At 40.2% G+C, this 18,745-nt stretch overlaps 2 protein-coding genes across 2 annotated transcripts in view; one reads left to right on the plus strand and one right to left on the minus strand.

Moving 5' to 3' along the window:
- Positions 1-3,323, minus strand: part of SIAE (sialic acid acetylesterase) — a 40,700-nt gene extending 37,377 nt beyond the window's left edge. The window contains exon 1 of the mRNA XM_044258113.1: positions 3,207-3,323. Coding sequence (XP_044114048.1) covers positions 3,207-3,273 — 67 coding nt within the window. The 5' untranslated portion in view covers positions 3,274-3,323. The remainder of the gene's footprint in view (positions 1-3,206) is intronic.
- Positions 3,324-3,497: 174 nt separating this feature from the next.
- Positions 3,498-16,855, plus strand: SPA17 (sperm autoantigenic protein 17). The gene is made up of 5 exons (XM_044260684.1): positions 3,498-3,567; positions 4,637-4,817; positions 11,095-11,165; positions 13,237-13,323; positions 16,507-16,855. Exons 2-5 carry the CDS (start codon positions 4,664-4,666, stop codon positions 16,642-16,644), a joined length of 450 nt encoding a protein of 149 aa, XP_044116619.1. The 5' UTR covers positions 3,498-3,567; positions 4,637-4,663; the 3' UTR covers positions 16,645-16,855.
- Positions 16,856-18,745: the final 1,890 nt, after the last annotated feature.

Raw genomic sequence — 18,745 nt, forward strand, 5'->3', positions numbered from 1 at the left:
TCCCATACAGACGCGGTAGCCTATTTGTCCTGCGTGTAACAGCCCAGTCGCTAAACATGCTCTGCTCTCCCTCTCTCTCATGAGCTTTTAGTCCCATCATATAACTGACATGACAACCAAAGATGATCCAGAAGGCTGGATAATGGGCTGGAGAGGCACAGCTACCACAAGCAAAATGCTCGGAGAAGAGACTCTCCCACCCCACAATTGCATAAGCAGGTTGGCAGCAAGCTGGAGGGAAGGGGAGAGGCACATGTGTGGGAGGGCCTAGTCTTGGGTAGGTACCTCATATGGAACAAAAACTGGAAACCAGGGACGCCTGGGTGGCTCAGTTGGTTAAGCAGCTGCCTTCGGCTCAGGTCATGATCCCAGCGTCCTGGGATCGAGTCCCACATCGGGCTCCTTGTTCGGCGGGGAGCCTGCTTCTCCCTCTGCCTCTGCCTGCCATTCTGTCTGCCTATGCTCGCTCTCTCCCCCCCTCTCTCTCTGATAAATAAATAAAATCTTTAAAAAAATAAAAAAATTAAAAAAAAAAAACAAAAAAAACTGGAAACCAAAGGGCTAAGAGCTAAGCAGAGTGAGGGTGAGGGGAGGGGGGAACAGAATGAAGGAAACCAGCTGTCCGCTCCCACATGAGCCTGTGCAGACCGATGGGCTCTCTGAGTGCAGCCATTGTCTTCCAGACAGGGGACACATCTTTCAGAGTCCGTCTGTTTTTGCCAACACGCATTTACAGGACCTCCTTGTGCCTGGCTCTTTTCTGCATTAAAGACTTTTATTTATTTTTTTAAAGATTTTATTTACTTATTTGACAGAGAGAGAGCGAACACAAGCAGGTGGAGAGGAAGAGGGAAGAACGGGTCTCCCGCAGGTCGGGTAGCCTGATGTGGGACTCCACCCCACAACCCTGGGATCATGACCGGAGTCAAAGGCATATGCTTAATGACTGAGCCACCCAGGCATCCTGCGTTAAAGAATTTTAGAGGTAGAAAGGATCTTTCACACCCCAACGTACAATCATGTTACTTACTGATCACCAGACTGACACCCAGGTAGCTTAGGTAAATGCAGTTAATAGCTTGAGTATTAATTAATTAATTTGACAAATATTTATTGATGCCCTGTGTGCCAGGCACCACTTTTTTTTTTTTTAAGATTTTTAATGTATTTATTTGACAGAGAGAAATCACAAGTAGATGGAGAGGCAGGCAGAGAGAGAGAGGGAAGCAGGCTCCCCGCTGAGCAGAGAGCCCGATGCGGGACTCGATCCCAGGACCCTGAGATCATGACCTGAGCCGAAGGCAGCGGCTTAACCCACTGAGCCACCCAGGCGCCCCAGGCACCAATTTAAGCACTGCAAATATAACAGTAAGAAAAAGAAAACAGACAAAAATCCCGCTAGCAGCAGGGAGCTTACATTTTACTGGGGAGCTTACTTGTGGCACAGTGCTAAGTACACTGCACATCATCAACTCCTTTGACCGATCTGAAACCACACAGGTGGTTTAGGACAGGCCTTGAAACCAAGCCACCTTGGATTCCAAAGTTACTGCAATTTCCACTCTGCTGCAGTTAGATACTGGTGGTAAATTAAAAAAAAAAAAAAATAGTCCTATTCCCTGCCCTTATAAAGCTCACATTCCAAGCCGATAAGAGTAGACAGTGGAACATTACCAAGGAATTGAGCAATGGACAAAATAGGAGACTAGGAAAGGAGGCGGGGCTGGTCATTCCTTTTGTCAAATACAAGACACTTGGCATTTGAATTTTTTTTTTTTTTTTTAGGTCTTCAATTTTTCCTTCATTTGGGTGTTGGAGTAGACAACAGGAATTAGCATTCTGGGGACATTAAAAGTAGTCATTAAAATTAGACTGACAAAATTAGGACAGTGTTTAGGTTACCTCTGATGGATGCATTGGAGAGGAAAACCCAGAGAGTCTCAATAAAATGCAATGACCTAGTTATTAAGTTGGGTGCAACCACCCGCGGGTATTGAATTTTTTTGTTTCATTGCTCATAAATTTTTATACATTTCAACTATTTTACACAGTCAACATGGGCACAGGGGGAACAACTGGAAAGAAAGATGCCAGGATATGCAACCAAATAAGAAGTAAAGAAAATTTAAAGCATTAATGAAAAATACAGTCATTGTAAATCAAAGTAATGGAACGGTAAGACCCAAAGGTGAAGACAGAATACCGTATTGGCATTAAAGTTCACAGCCTTTAGAAGAAAAACTAATTTGAAAATGGCCTTACTCTCCTCTCCTAGGCTGGACTCAAAGGTCACTGAGTGGGAACGAGAGTCAGAAAGTGCTCTACAGAGCAGTGCTGGTCTACACTTCTGTTAAAGCCCCAGACACTACTGATGGGCTGCAGGCGGTCTCAGTCTGGGTACTTCTGGGTTCGCAGGTGGAGCAAGAGTCATTTTTCTGCACCCTGTCCCCATTCTCACTTCAACTTTCTTATCTTAGCAGGGATCTGTGGGGTCCACTCTTTGACTGGTTTGAGGGAAACAACGGGTCCAGCATTTTCACTGTACTTGACACAGCGGGCAGAGTCCACCCTCTGGTTCTCCATGGCTGTGGCTCAGTGTCCAGCCTGGAGTAGTCAAATGACAGGATCCGCCCTGGACAGTAGTCAAAGTGAGTCGCCCTCCTCCCCAATGCCGTGCCTACTATCCCACCACCGAAATCCGTAACCTGCGCCAGAAATCAAGGCTAAGCCTTAAATATTCTGAGCTAGTGAGGGGGTAGCATTTCCTAATCCTAATCACCACTTAAACTAGTCAAATATAATTCCCCTAAGGAACCAGGCTTGAAGCAAACCCTACCCAAGGGTACTACTGAGGGGGCTGCAGGGAAATGTTGGGGATGACTCAGTCACCTGTTTCCAAATATTATCTAACGAGCTTCGCCACCCCCCTTCCACTTCCCCTGCGGTTATTCAAAGACCCCGAGGGCCTCGGTCTGGGACCTTTGGGCCTCCCCCTTAAGATACGCCCACATGTGCCTCTGCGCCACACCGGTCATCAGGACCGTGCAAGGGTGTGCAGGAAGCGGACCGACCGCAGACACTGCGGCCTAGGCCTGGGTCCCGAGGCCGGCTCCAGGGTCGCGGTTCGCGGGTCCTGCAGAGGACGCGGCATCTCGGAGCCCGCGCAGGCGAACGGGCAGGGGTCTGGCCGAGCCGGGCCGCCTCACCTGCACTCGTGTCGGCCAGCAGGATTAAAGGCAGCACCAGCCCAAACACAAATCCCGGCGCTACCATGTTGGCGAAGATCCGCCACCCGGGTGCGGGACTCCGGACACGGACTTCAGGGGCGGTGGGGTGGGGGTGGGGGAGTGCTGGAGTCGTGGGCGGGGCCTGCGCGGGGCGGAGAGGCCTGACTCCACCCCCTCCCGGGCTGTTCTGTCCCGAAGCCGGCCCCTGGCGGCCCGGTGCGGCCACGCCTCACCCCTTCCCGGCCGCCGTAGTTGAATTTAAAAAAAAAAAAAAAACGGTTACCCAGCAACGAGAAATAACAACCGGAACCATCGGCACCAGCTCTGAGAGAACGAAGAGGTGAGGCGGTTTACCCCACGTCCTCTCCAAATCCGACACCTCGCCTTTTCCCTTCGCCTCTCGCATTCTCTCAGATCCCAGACACATTCCGGGATCGCGAAGGCAGAGTGGGCGCCAAGGCAGCCCGTTCTGCGAGAGTCTGAAATCCCAGATCCTCGACATGTCCCCGCTCCGGCCGCCCTCCACTCCCCACAGTGGTTCAGGGTGTTACCTGTCCTTCTCACAACCCGACAATGATTCAGTGCCTCATCTCCTGTTCCCTCAAAAACAGAAAAATGTCCTCCGCACTTTGGGCCTCATCAAACCTTCTAGTCCCTCACCTAGACCCCTACTACGGCTTGCGGACTTGCCCAAAAATGGGCACCTTCACAAAAAGGCCAGGTCCCTGAGTATCGTTTGCATACTCAGCAGCCCAACCCGCTGCTTGGCAGCTGTCCTTAATCCAGTCCTTGTATTCCAAGACAGGAAGATAAGACCTGGTCAAGACCAAACCAGAAAACACAAGAATCCCCAAATCATGGACTCTTCCGACTGCAAAATCGTGACCTTGCCTCCGCCCCTCTCTGACCCTGCTGCCCCTTTCATAGGGGCATTTTAGGTCATGCTTCAGAAGTGGAAACAAAGGGCAAGACCTTAAGTGTTAAACTTCTTCATTCAACGAATTAGAATAATTTCTAGAACCAAGGTTAGTTCTTAATTCAATTTTTTAAAAATTTTAGACCCCAAACAGCGATTTATGATGAATTTTTAACAATGCTTCTAAGTTCCTGTGGGATAGAAGAAATTACCCTCACCTTTTAAAGACAAGAGGGACAGAAAGAAAAACTACTTAACGTTGTGAAAAAATCTGTAAGTTTTGTAATTTAAAAAGATGACTTGGCCTAGTAAATGAGACTGGTTTTGTAATATTCTGATTAATGATGGAGAGTTCAAAACTCGAAGAAGTGATGGATTGGAGTTGTGTTGGGGGGAAAGAATTGAAGTCCAGAAAATTGGGAGCTCAGGAATAATTTATTATATAAGTAAAATCAGACAAATTTAAAGAAAGTACTCTCTAATGAATCTCTAGGTACAATAGGCAGTTCCTTCCAAGGAGATGTCGATTCCATTCTCCAACACCCACTACCGAATTCCACAAGGATTTGGAAATCTGCTTGAAGGGCTGACACGCGAGATTCTGAGGGAGCAACCAGAAAATATACCAGCTTTTGCAGCAGCATACTTTGAAAATCTTCTAGAGAAACGAGAGAGTAAGCTTTTTTTAAATGGGCTTTTTTTTTTTTTTTTTTTAAGTAAGAGACTAAGTATTTGGTTATGGTGAAACTGGCTTAAGTCCTCATTCCTTAGAAAGTTTTTACGAGGCAGGTAGCTTCAAATAACAGTTTTTGCTATTGAAAACATATGCCTTTATGACAAGATCTCATAAATCAAGTTATTTCACATTATTGAAAATTACCAGTTGGTTACACAGACCTTCTTCATTGTATTCTTCATGGACACACTGGGTGGAAGGAAACCTCAAGAGGTCATCCAGTGTAGCTCTCGATTTTCCAACAGGCTGTTTCAGTGCATGCCAGGCAGTTGACTGTCTCGTCCTCCTGGGAAGAAAGTTTGTGGTTTTCTTTACATGGTGACTCTTCTTACTTGAAAGTATTATAAGTATTGTTAAAAAATAATAATAATAATAATAATTCCATGCTCCTTAAATAGACTGGTATTTGCTGGAGTATATGAAACTAGTCTGCAAAAAGTCACAGAGAAACACTACTTTGAAAGTGAAATTCCAGAGATGCTTGGTGGCTCAGTCAGTTAAGCATCTGACTCTTGATTTTGGCTCAAGTCTTGATCGTGGGGTCATGAACTCATGCCCCACATTGGGTTCTACACTGGATGTGGAGCCTACTTAAAAATTAGAAAATGAAATTCCAGCTTGGGAAGGTGATTTATATCCTTTCTCTATTCTCCCAAGGTCCTGTCCTGCCCAGATTCATACTCACAGTGACTCTTTGGCTGAGAGCCAAAGCAGTTTCTTCATTTCCAGAAATAAAATGTCCAAATTCCAATTCTTGAAGGTTCATAACTATCAAGACCTGATCCAGTAGTCAAAATGGGAATTATTACAGCTATACATTTCTATTAAAAAACCCCTTTTTGACTAGAACAACCACTTTGTACAAGCTGTTTCCATCATTACTTTTGACTGCAGTATTCCAACAGAGTGGTAAAGGTGACAAGAAGTAACTACAAGTAAGTAAGCATTTGATTTGAAATAATTTTCCAGAAGAAGGAAACCTTCTACAAGTTTTTTTTAACTTTTTAAAAAAAGATTTTATTGTTTTATTTGATAGAGAGATCACAAGTAGGCAGAGAGGCAGGCAGAGAGAGAGGGGGAAGCAGGCTCCCTGCTGAGCAGAGAGCCGGATGAGGAGCTCAATCCCAGGACCCTGAGACCATGACCTGAGCTGAAGGCAGAGGCTTAACCCATTGAGCCACCCAGGCGCCCCCTCCCACAAGTTTTGAATTCAAGCAACTCCCATATACACTGCACAGCTCCGCCATCTTGTCTTCTTCGCTGAACCCTGGCAGAACCTAGAATCTCTGCCAAACTCCTGAATGTTGTTGGTCTTTCCCATTGTGAATATCTGTTGCACAATTTGAAACTTATGTGCCTCTAAAAAGCTATTAAGAAAAACCTTTTAGGGTAAGAGGTGAATTCTAATGAGCATTAATTTAATTTTGTTATTATAATATTAATTTTACAAATTCATGATTAAAAAGTCTTTAGTCATTTATTTAATTTTAGATCTCAGAAATGTCCCATTACAAAAACATTTGAGTCATTGTTACTGATCATGATAATTAAAGAAATTTGTGATTCAGATTAATGGTCTCAGCTTACTAGTCTCTAACTAATAAGAATTAGACAAAACTATTTGAAAAAATTTAAAGCACCATACCCATTTCCATTTACGCAAACTAAAAGCAAATTATCCAAATGATACATCTATCATAATGTAGTCTCCCCTGGGGCACCTGGGTGGCTCAGTGGGTTAAAGCCTCTGCCTTCATCTCAGGTCATGATCCCAGGGTCGTGGGAGTGGGATCGAGCCCCTGCATTGGGCTCTCTGCTCAGCAGGGAGCCTGCTTCCTCCTCTCTCTCTGCCTGCTTCTCTGCCTGCTTGTGATCTCTGTCTGTCAAATAAATAAATAAAATCTTACAAAAAAAAAAAAGAGGGGGGCCTGGGTGGCTCAGTGGGTTAAGCCGCTGCCTTCGGCTCAGGTCATGATCTCAGAGTCCTGGGATCGAGTCCCGCATCGGGCTCTCTGCTCAGCAGGGAGCCTGCTTCCCTCTCTCTCTCTCTGCCTGCCTCTCTGCCTACTTGTGATTTCTCTCTGTCAAATAAATAAATAAAATCTTAAAAAAAGAAAAACAATAAAAAGAGTAGAAAAACACTCTCATGTAATGATCTGAGAATAGTTTAAAAAAAAAAAAAAAAAAGAATGTAGTCTCCCCAAAAGGGAAGAAAAAGTGCTCTAGCCCAGTCTCTCACGTGATGCAAGAATTCCCTTGCCAGCAATCTTCATAGGTAATTATTAGTCTTAATTTTGATTTTTTTCTGACAGAAAACGTATCAGTATTTGATATAAGTGGTATCTGAGATCACTAGGGAGAAGGTAGATTTTTTATAAGGTAGACTATGTTGAGATAAAGATGGAAAAAGATAAAATTAGATCTGTTCCTTGCAACATACACTAGGGTAAATTCCAAATTGACCGAAGATTTAAATTATTTTTTAATGAAACCATACAAATACTAGAAGGAAATGTGGATGAATTTCTCTGTAATATAAGAGAGGAAAAAATTTTGCTAGCTAATTGCTATCAATAATTACTTAAAAATTCAAAATCAATTAGGGAAAAAGACTAATAGGATTGACTACATAAAAGTAAGCTTTTCCATGACAAAATCACCATAAGAAAAATGAAACTACAAATGACAAACTGAGGAAAACTTTGTAATTTATATCACAACAGGTTAATAAACTTAATAACTAAAGGTCTGTAAAAATACTGAAGAAAAAACTAGGGGCACCTGGGTGGCTCAGTGGGTTAAAGGCTCTGCTTTCAGCTCAGGTCATGATCTCAGGGTCCTGGGATCGAACCTCGCATTGGGCTCTCTGCTCAGTAGGGAGCCTGCTTCCTCCTCTCTTTCTCTGCCTGCCTCTCTACCTACTTGTGACCTCTCTTTGTCAAATAAATAAATAAAATCTTTAAAGAAATACTGAAGAAAAAACTAATAAACCTTATATAAAACAATGGTCTAGAGATATGAGCAAACACACAAAAAATGCAAATGGCCCTTAACATATGAGAACATACTAAAACTAACCCATAGCAACAAAAGCTGAAAATCAAAACTACAGTGGGACCACTCCCATCAGACTGGCAAAAAGCCAAAGTTTGCCAGTTTATTCCAGGCAAGGCTGGAGAGGAAATAGGCAGTCATATACATTGCTGGAGGAGATACAAAATGATATAACACCTAGGGAGAGAATTTGACATAGAAATTCAAATTCTCCCCATTTCATGGCATCATTCTTTGAGGGGAACAAGCCAAATATCCATCATAGGGGGTTTGTTGTATAAACTAGAGGACATCCACAGAGTGGAATTATATACAACTGTAAAACAAACAAAACCAGAGTGAGGACGATCTCTATATGTTGCCATGGAGTGATCTTCAGGATACATTAGATGAAAAAAGTAACATAGGAAAAAGTATGTTTAGGGGCGCCTGAGTGGCTCCGTCAGTTAAGCGTCTGCCTTCAGCTCAGGTCATGATCCCAGGGTCCTGGGACTGAGCCACTATCAGGCTCCCTGCTCAACGGGAGCCCCCCATCAAGCTCCTTGCTCCGCAGGAAGCCTGCTTCTCCCTCTCCCACCCCCGCTACTTGTGTTCCCTCCCTCACTAGGTCTCTCTCTGTCAAATAAATCTTGAGGGAAAAAAAAAAAAAAAACTAGATTTCTCTGAATATATCTTGAACTGAAAATCATAAATGTTTAACATAATTTAAAATGGAAATAAATTTTTTAAATTGTTGAATCTCTAAAGTTCAGAAGCAAAATGAAACAAACTAACCTAGCTAGTATTGACTGGGTAGATATAACCACACAGAAAAGAATTAATTCTTTTTTTTTCAAGTTACTTTGTAACACAGTAATTTGACTATACATCCCTCAGTGGAGATAGCCTAAAAACAAAATGAAATTAGAAAGTCTTGAATTGTTTTCAGTAATCATTGTTAATAATATCATAGTTTAATTAAAGTTATAGTATAATTATAGTTCTTATACACTGTGGGACATAGCAAATAAGTCACTATTCTACTGTTATTAGGACTAAGATTTTTACCATAAGAAAAATGACAAACATATAAAAATGAAGGAAGTTAATAATCCTAAATTTGAACAGAAAAATATCAGTGTGACTTCAATGACATGTTTTCTCTGTAAAAATGAAAAAATGTTTTCTAACTGTATGCATTTTTTAAGAGGCCACAAAACAATAATTAACCCAGTACTGGTGAGCACTTAGCTTCTAGACTGTGGCCTCTAGCTACCATTTCCCAGGAACCAAGGTTTCTTAGAGAACTACCTAATTCTGTGAATTGGTGAGGAAATATGCAAGTTAAACCTGAACATCTAGTCATACCAGAAAAGAAGGAAACTCTCAAAGATTACTAGAGTTGTTTCCAAAGCACTCAAGAGCATCTGAACACCTGAATGAGCTCCTACCAGCCAACTCTGGACAATTAGAGCATCAAAAAGAAGAATAAATGCAAGGGATTGAAGTTGATCCAATTTCTTAAATATTCATTTGTTCATAATGATCAAAACAAACAAACAAAGAAAACCTCCTTAAGAGGATCCTAAGGAACCAACTGATTATTCTGTAAACTGGTTGATAAGGGGAAAGAATCAAAACTTTAAAATGCCTTTTCTTGATGAAGTGTATGTCAGGGTAACCAAATAATTGCTATGGGTAAGTTTTTCTTTACTGATTACTCCAGAAATAAAGAAGTCATGATCAAATAAGAACATTGCCATTTTGCAACCCCTAAAGAAGTGATCTAAGCAATCATCATCAATGGGCTTTTAAAGATTATAAAAAGAGATACAACCAGATATTATATCCTGACAATTACACTACACTATCTATAAAGTATGTTTTCCAAATAAATAAATAAATACCTAAATAAATAAATCCTGAATCAGCTACAGGAAATTCAAAAGCAAAGGAACCTGTTAAAAGTCATCATGGGAGTGGAATCAGAAATATCTGAACTGTGGAAAACTCCAAAGGAAAAATGATCCAATTTCCTCAACAAAAACATTGCAGGGAAAAAATGTGGGCTGAGAGATAGGTGAAAATCTCTTTCAATTAAGAGATGGGAAAGGCATAACAAAATACTGTGTGTGCCTATTGTTTGGGTTTTGATTTGAACAAATCAACAGTAAAAAGAAAAAAGCCAAAAATATATTAGACAATAGGGAAAATTTGGATAGCTGATATTAAGGCATTATTGTTAGTATTTTTAGATGTGATAATAGTATTGTGGCTTTAAAATAAATATTTGCAGATAAAACAATAGGGTGCCTGGAACAGGCTTGAAAATAATCAGACGAAAGAGAGGGAAATTGAGTGAAATCACAGATAAAATAAGATAAATCATGAGTTTATAATTGTTTGTTTTTTTTTTAAAGATTTTATTTATTTATTTGACAGAGAGAGAGAGAGAGATCACAAGTAGGCAGAGAGGCAGGCAGAGAGAGAGAGAGGGAAGCAGGCTCCCCGCTGAGCAGAGAGCCCGATGCGGGACTTGATCCCAGGACCCTGAGATCATGACCTGAGCCGAAGGCAGCGGCTTAACCCACTGAGCCACCCAGGCGCCCCTTTGAGTTTATAATTGTTAAATGTGAATAATGTGCACATGAGATTCTGCTGTATTATTCTTTCTACTTTCTAAGTTTGAAATTGTTTATAATGAAAAGTTAAAGGAAAATTCTGCTTGAATATAAATACAGCCTATGTCTACTAACTATATAATATGCCTCATTTTTTAATAACCTCTCCCATTCTTCACTTTTCCAAACTTCCTTGCTATTTAGCATTTATTTTTATACATTTTCTTGTGTTTACTGATACATGTTTATGAGTTTCTGTATTTGTATTTAAGTATTGGCATTTGTTCTCTCCCATATTATAAATTCTATAAAGCAGAAATTATGTGTTTTTTTAACTGCCTTTCTAAATATCCCCAAGGGCTCATCTAATGTTTAATTCATCATCATTTATTCTGTGATCACTGGTTATGTTTACAATGTTAGGTTATATACATAATAATATTTTCAACTGGCAGTAAAGAACCTGTGGTTTGAAAAAGAAAACTTGTTTTGTGTTACTATTCTGGATTTACTTTAATGAACTCAAAATAAGTCCGAAATTATAATATTTTTGTTATTTAGAAACCAACTTTGACCCAGCAGAATGGGGGACTAAGGTAGATGACCGCTTCTATAACAACCATGCTTTCAAGGTATGGACCCAGGAAACTCGTGGATCTGGTTATCTTCTCCCTGTCTCCAAAACAGAGAATATTGCAGTCTTCCCAGAATCATGAACATCATGAAAGGCAAACAAATATCTTATTAAACCTTTTTAATTGTGCTGTTCTTTCTGATGAGAAATTTTTTTCTAAATTATTTGAATCATGGACAGATACTTAGCGGAAATGGAAAGGTGATCAACAGGAAGAATAACCTTGAAAGTTACAGAGTAATTACTCATTTATTCTTCAAATTGTATTGGGTATCACAATGCTTAGCAATAGCAGATCTTCAATAAACTTTTGTTGAATTCATGAATGGCATTTCATAAAACACCATTCATCCCGTTGTTTCATCATCATTGACATCTTACAAAAGACTGATTAGAATTTAAATTCATAATGGGAGAGTTTTTTCTACAAAGCTAATCTGTTCAGAGACTGAACCTACCTTCTCTTTAGCAGCATTCTCAGAATCAGCCTTTTTCAGCCAAGGTTCCTCAAAATAATTAAGCCCTAGGGCACCTGGGTGATTCAGGTCATGATCCCAGGGTCCTTTGATAGAGTCCCGAATAGGGCTCCCTGCCCCACATCGGGCTGCCTGCCCTGCATCAGGCTCCCTGCTCAGCGGGAAGCCTGCTTCTCCCTCTCCCACTCCCCCTGCTTGTGTTCCCTCTCTTGCTGTGTCTCTCTGTCAAATAAATGAATAAAATCTTTAAAAAATAAAATAAAATAATAATATTTTGCCTAAGCCAAAGGCACTCATTGCATGTAAGGAATTGGTGTCCCTCCTTTTTTCCTCGAATTGCTCTAATTATATACCGTCCTTGAGAGAATTACGAGACGAATCACTCAAAACTTTCTGTGTTCTGTGGTCCAGAAGAGGAACACTGGTTGAGAAAAGCTGTGTACAACCCTGCATCACTGCCATCATCTAACTGGGAACTTGATGGAAATTTTGTCTCAGGCCCTACTCCAGATCTGCAAGTTGGAAGCTGAACTTTAACAGGCTCCCCCAAAGTAATTTGTAGGTACATTCAAGTCTGAGAAGCACTCTTCCTGACAACTGAGATATTACGTTAGCCACAAAGCTCCATCAGATATTAGAATTAAAGGGAATTAGCCAAGTTCAAGTTTTGATGGTGTTCCCCAGTAGAAGATTTGGGGAATTTCCTGGGGAAATACCTGTCACTTATTCCGTGAGTTCAAAAGTAAAGTTCCATCCATTTGTGCCTGCCAGATATGGGGGTGTTGAGTTTGTTTCCATCTAGTCATTTAACAAGATTCTCTGTGTTCATGTTTTATTTCAATCAAAGGAATAATGTCAGAAAGTTTTAAATCTTTGTGTCACATAGCAATTTTAAGGTGTTTTTTTCATCTCTTTTGAATTCTAAAGACTTTACCAATTAGCTTATATGTCTTCAAATTTCTGTTTTATAGATTAAAGAAACTCTTCCCATAGGCTGTAAATTAGCAACGCCTCTAATATTTTGGTGGAATATTTCAACAACCATGTCAAAATAGGCAGAGCTGATTTCCTTTTACTTAAATGGTTCCCCAAGCAGAACTTAACTCTTGGACATGGTTTTGAATCTACAGACTCCATTAAAAAGTCAACTTGACTTTCTCCAAATTCCCCAAATCTACTGGGGAACACCCATCAAAACTTGACTCACACTATGGGACATAGTAGCATATATTTTGCTCTTATTTTAAAAACTAACAGCACTTCTTTTTTATACTTTGTTCAAGATTCATTACAGCATCCTAACACCTTTTAGTATAAGACAATAGTTTGTTTTTCATATGAAATAATGTTACACACATTCCGAAAGCAAAAAATCTGCATTTTTCACTGATTCACCAATCCACCAATTGGTCATATTCCTTTGAAAATTTTCATGTATGTCTTTTTTTCCAACCTACTTTCCTTTTTAAAAAATCAGTATGTATTTAATTCCTACTACTTCTCAATAACAGCAGTATTTAATGACTTTAAGAGGTTTGATCCAACACTTTACTATTTTGGATTGACTATTTGGTCCTGTCACCCCTCTTCCAGGAACATGAATCACCTGAGAGTTGTGAGTCTGAAAAAGAAAAGTCTAGCACATCTGTGAAAGAGGACGAGACACCAGTCAAAGTCTTAGTAAGTTATGTTTTCCATATACTATTAGATTCCTACAAAGAATCATATCACTCAATTTAAAATTATACTCCAAATAGGAATCCAGTCTGTTACCCATATTGCTAAAATTATGATTTTGCTTTCTAGATAACTGGCATCAGTGATAAACTAACTGGTGGATCATTTTTAGCTATGCCTATCGTAAAGGAAAACTCCTTCTTCCCCTTAAAAATTAAATCTTTGTTTTTTCCAAGAATGTCAATGAGTGGGGAAATCTCCCCAAAGGGAAAAACAACAGAACTCACTGCCTCACTCTTCATCCTTCTGATTCACTTTCCACTTTGAGAATTTTTCACTAATTGATGCTCTCACCACCACACAGTGACAAAGGTTCAGAGATAACAAAAGGAAACCCAGAGAATCACATACCACCAAACAGAATGGCATTACACAATGTGTCTTATTCACCTTCCATGTACTGTTGTCTACAAAATGACTTCCTGATGAGCAGCCTACCTCTCCGCAATAAAGACTTGAGTAGGGCCCACCTTCAAAGACACCTATGCCCAGGAGTATGCTACATCCAGCTCTCAAGAGACAATTGTGCACATCTCTATACAACCCATGATCAGCAATGTCTGCTTGGTAGCTTGAAATCAGCCATGGTAGGAGTACGAAGATCATGGCCAATATTGCAAATCAGACATTTTTTCTGGAGAGTCTATATCTAAGCATTTACCAGCATATCACTATCTATACTCTTCATAGCCCAAACGCTAGAGAACCAAACCTAGTGAGAAAGAACTCACTCTCTACAGTGCTGAAGGCCAAACTTCTGAGTTTTTTTTCATGTTCTAATGTCCCCATTAGTCACCCATTAACTGACACCCAAAGTAGGCATCCTCTTCAAGGAATACCTTACCTCCTCTCCAGTTGGAGGCTTAACTTTTCCCTATAACCTTTATAAATTATTCCAGAATTGTATCAACACAACCCAGTCAGCCTAACATTGCCATATGATGCAATGGGAGGTCAGGGAAGAAAGGGAGTCATTTCCTTACATCTTTAGTAGTTGACCTTAACCAGCATTTCATGACTTTGAGTTGAGATCCTATTGATTTCCAGCTTCATTATAATTCATTTGCTCCTACTGGGGCATCATCTCAAAGGATTTAATACCATTCTGTTTGCATTTAGAAGTTTGAGATCTACATTTGCCTCATTGTTTTTTTAATAGGGTGAGGGGTGTAAACAACCTGAAGGTCTGTCAACAGGAGACGGAGTAAATAAATCAAGTTGCATTAGTACATGTAATACAATGGTGTCATTAAAAAAGAAGAAGAATGGGCAGTTACATACTGAATAATAATAAAGAGAAGAGAACCAAGATATATAGTTATGAGGAAAAAGTCATTGGGAACACTATAGTTAGTATTATCTCATTTTTAAAATAAAAAGCCATGTATATACCCATATAAATACTTTTTATATAGAGAAATTTTTGAAAGTTTTATATACTCAACCCACAGTAATGGTTACATCTTAGGAGTAGATTTGGAAAGGGGGAGAGAACTTCCAATATGAGTGACATTTAAGTTTTTATTTATTTATTTCTTAAGATTTTGTTTATTTGACACAGAGAGAGTACAAGCAGGGGGAGTGGCAAGGAGAGGGAGAAGCAGTCTCCTGCGGAGTAGAGAGCCAGACATGGGGCTTACGCCCAGGACCCTGGGATCATGACCTGAGCCGAAGGCAGAGGCTTAACCCACTGAGCTACCCAGGCTCCCTGATGTTTAAGTTTTTAAGTGTACATGTATCACTGTTATAATTTAAAACTATATATTAAAAACTATGTATTGGGGGCACCTGGGTGGCTCAGTGGGTTACAGCCTCTGCCTTCGGCTCAGGTCATGATCCCAGGGTTCTGGGATCGAGCCCTGCATCCGGCTCTCTACTTAGCATAGAGCCTGCTTCTCCTTCTATCTCTGCCTACTGCTCTGCCTACTTGTGATCTCTGTCTGCCAAATAAATAAAATCTTAAAAAAAAAAAAACTAAAACTAAATATTGGACACCTAGGTGGCTCAGTCAGCTAAGCATCTGCCTTTGGCTTGGGTCATGATCCTGGGGCCCTGGGATTGATTCCCACATGGGGCTCCTTGCTCCATGGGAAGCCTGCTTCTCCCTCTGCCTCTGCCTGCTGCCCCACCCCATCCCTGCTTGTGTACTCTCTCTCTCTCTCTGACAAATAAATAAATAAATAAAATTTTAAAAACTATATATCTTTTGAATTAGACACTTAAGATCTGTGTGTCTCACTTATTATAATTTAGGTAAATAATACCTAAATTTTATTTCTTTTTTGAAAGCTTTTGTTTATTTATTTGTTTGCTTGAGAGGAGAGAGCAGGGAGACAGAGAAAGACAGAGACAGGCAGACTCCTTGATGAGCATGACGCCCAATACAGGGCTTGATCCCAGGACCTTGAGATCAGGACCTGAACCAAAATCAAGAGCCATGTGCTCAAGGGACTGAGCAACCCAGGCACCCCTATACCTAAATTTTAAAAAACAAAAACTATATGCAGAAGTTCAGCCAACCACCTTAAAACTGACATTATTGGACCAAAAGGATTTCTTTGGTAGTCCACTTTACATGTATGATTCTGATTAGCTAATCATTGAAAAATGAAAAAATTAATTTCATGTAATCATTATTTTGAAACAGCACATTTACTATTCTTGACGTTTTTACCATGCTTCAAGGATTCTTACTTATTTTCCAAAAAAAAAATGTCATTGCTTAGGAAACTGTTAAATAGGAGCTATTTTGAGGGGGGAAGTTGGCACTGATCATTTATTGCAGAGGCATATTAAAGAATGAGAAAACAAAATGCCTGCTATTTTGGCACTCACCGTTTGGAACATGCACAACATGACAGTATATAAAATTCCCTTAGGAAGCAACAGATCTCGACTATTACATCCCTATATTGATTACATTTCTGCACTTATTTTTATGGCATCAAAATATTGGATATTTAATTATGGACATTGGGGAGGGTATGTGCTATGGTGAGTGCTGTGAAGTGTGTAAACCTGGCGATTCACAGACCTGTACCCCTGGGGCTAATAATACATTATATGTTAATTTTTTTAAAAATTGGATATTTAAGAAGTCTCTTACTTGTTCTCCTTTCCATGAAGGAAACTTCTGAAGAAGAAGAGAGAGAGAACGCTGCTCTCAAAATCCAAGCAGCCTTCCGGGGATACTTAGCCAGAGAGGAGGTGAAGAAAATGAAATCAGGTGAGGCTCAAGAAGAGAAAAGAGAAGAAAATGAGTGAGAAGACTGGTTTTACTCCCCAGCTCCCCAGGGAAAAAAAGAAAAAAAAAAAAATGAAAAAACCATCCAGATCCATCAACCTCGCTGTGATTGTTGTTTTTTTTCTTAGGAAGGGAGATTTGATGTAGTGAAATAACATTTGTTGCTGTTGTGAAAATCTGTCATGAGCGTTTGTTTAATAAACATGCCATTGAACACATGCCTCTTAAAGATTTCTCGGAGTTCATGAGTCTTTTTTATATTTCTCCCAAGTTTCTGTATGAAGACCCCTGGATTTAAAGTTTTAGAACTGGCATATCTGAGTTTTTAGGACTCTCAGTGCTTATGTGGTCTAACCAGTATCTAATAAATAAATCCTCTATCACCTCCCTGAAAAATGGTCTTTCTGCTTCTGTTTCACTCCCAGTAATAGAGAATTTTATTGCCTTTCCCGCATAGTCCCATTTAATTTATGAGTAACTCAAATTATTAAAAAGATAAGCTGAATCCAAAATCTGCCTCCCTGTAAGTTTCATCCATATGTTTTCATTTGTCCTGAGGCAGACATGCAGTCATTTATTGAAAAATGTATTGAGCCCAAAACGTGTGCTGGGATTTGCTAGGGAATATCTGTTCCTACACCCGTGCCGCTAACACACTTTTTTATTATCTTGCTACCCAGAACCACACAGAATAAGACAAATACATATTTGCAAAAAAAAAAAAAAAAAAACAACCAGAAGCCATCATAACATAACATCATAAACACTCTCCCATAAATACTAGAACTTCCCAAGTTTTCCCCAAAGCATGAATGGTAAATACCTGTGTCATAAACTCAGAGGCCTTACATATTTTTTTTTTCAGTGAATCATTCAAGCCCCCTTTTAGAAAGTTTAGTCTCTCCTTTTTTAGACCTTCTCATCCTTGAATATCTTAAGACACTGTGAGGTTCATAACTTAGACCAAAAGATGCAGTTCCCTTCCCAAAACAAAAGAGAGAGGAGGTGGAGTCTTGTTTAACCAATGCTGTTACCTTCTACTGCAATGATGCGACACATGGTAAATGTCCTGGCTGGTTCGGCTCCTGTCTGCACACACTGGGTGTCCCGAGCTTTTGTTCTAGGACAACACCTCTCTAAGTTCATAGTAACACAGCCATTGTTCCCCAAAGTTCAGTAAAATGCCTGGCTCTGTCTTGAGGAGCTTCTAAAACCAGCCCCATTTTATGCGTAACAGGAGTACACCTGCCAACACTTAGATCCTTTTCTCAAGCTCAGACATTCTCTTTCTGCAAAGCACTTTTATTTCAGGTGCCCCATTTCCCCCCACCACCATCCCTGAGCCTTTATCAGGGTGTACAACAGAAGTTCACCCAAGTGATCTTCTCCACTCAAATCAGATGACTTGTGAAAACAATTTCAAGGTTGTGGCATTCAATCTCCAATCTCCACTCACCTCCAGAGAGCCATCCCCCCTTCCAAGGTCTGACTGCCACCAGGGAGCTGCATGCTAGCTAAACACAAGTCTCTAATGCCCATTGGACCTCTTCCTCCTACCCGAACCCCCCACCCTCTGCCTCCCAGGCTTAGGGAGAAAAAAATTAATCAACTCTCCTCCAGCATCCCAGCTACTCATTCCCCTATTCCTTTCAAAGCATCAGCCTCCAATCTACTTGCTCTTCAAAGCCATCCTGCTTGCAGGATTATGAAGGGATCCCAGAATTAATACAAAGACTTAGCTTCTCCGTCCTGGAAAGAAATCCAGAAGAGAAAAAGGAGATTTATTTTCCTTCTAGCAAGTATATAGCAAGAAAAAAAGAAAAAAATATACCTGTTAATTTTTTAATAATTCTGTTCTATATATAAAGTGATTAACACTGTGCTTTCCACATGTCCACACACATACACAAATCTAGTGGTGGTGACATTTTTGGTGAAGGAAGAAGAAGGAAGAAAAGAGAAGAGAGTAGGGAGGAATAGATTCATATCATAACAAAACATATTAATAACACTTTACTATCATTTAACTGGTTTTCCTCTTATCTCTCTGCCTGATCCTTCTCAAACTCCTTTGCTGGTAACTTCAACTCCCCAACCATGAAACTCTAAAATGTCCCCAGG

Source organism: Neovison vison, chromosome 7 (genome assembly GCF_020171115.1).
Source record: "Neovison vison isolate M4711 chromosome 7, ASM_NN_V1, whole genome shotgun sequence".
Lineage (NCBI taxonomy): Eukaryota > Metazoa > Chordata > Mammalia > Carnivora > Mustelidae > Neogale > Neogale vison.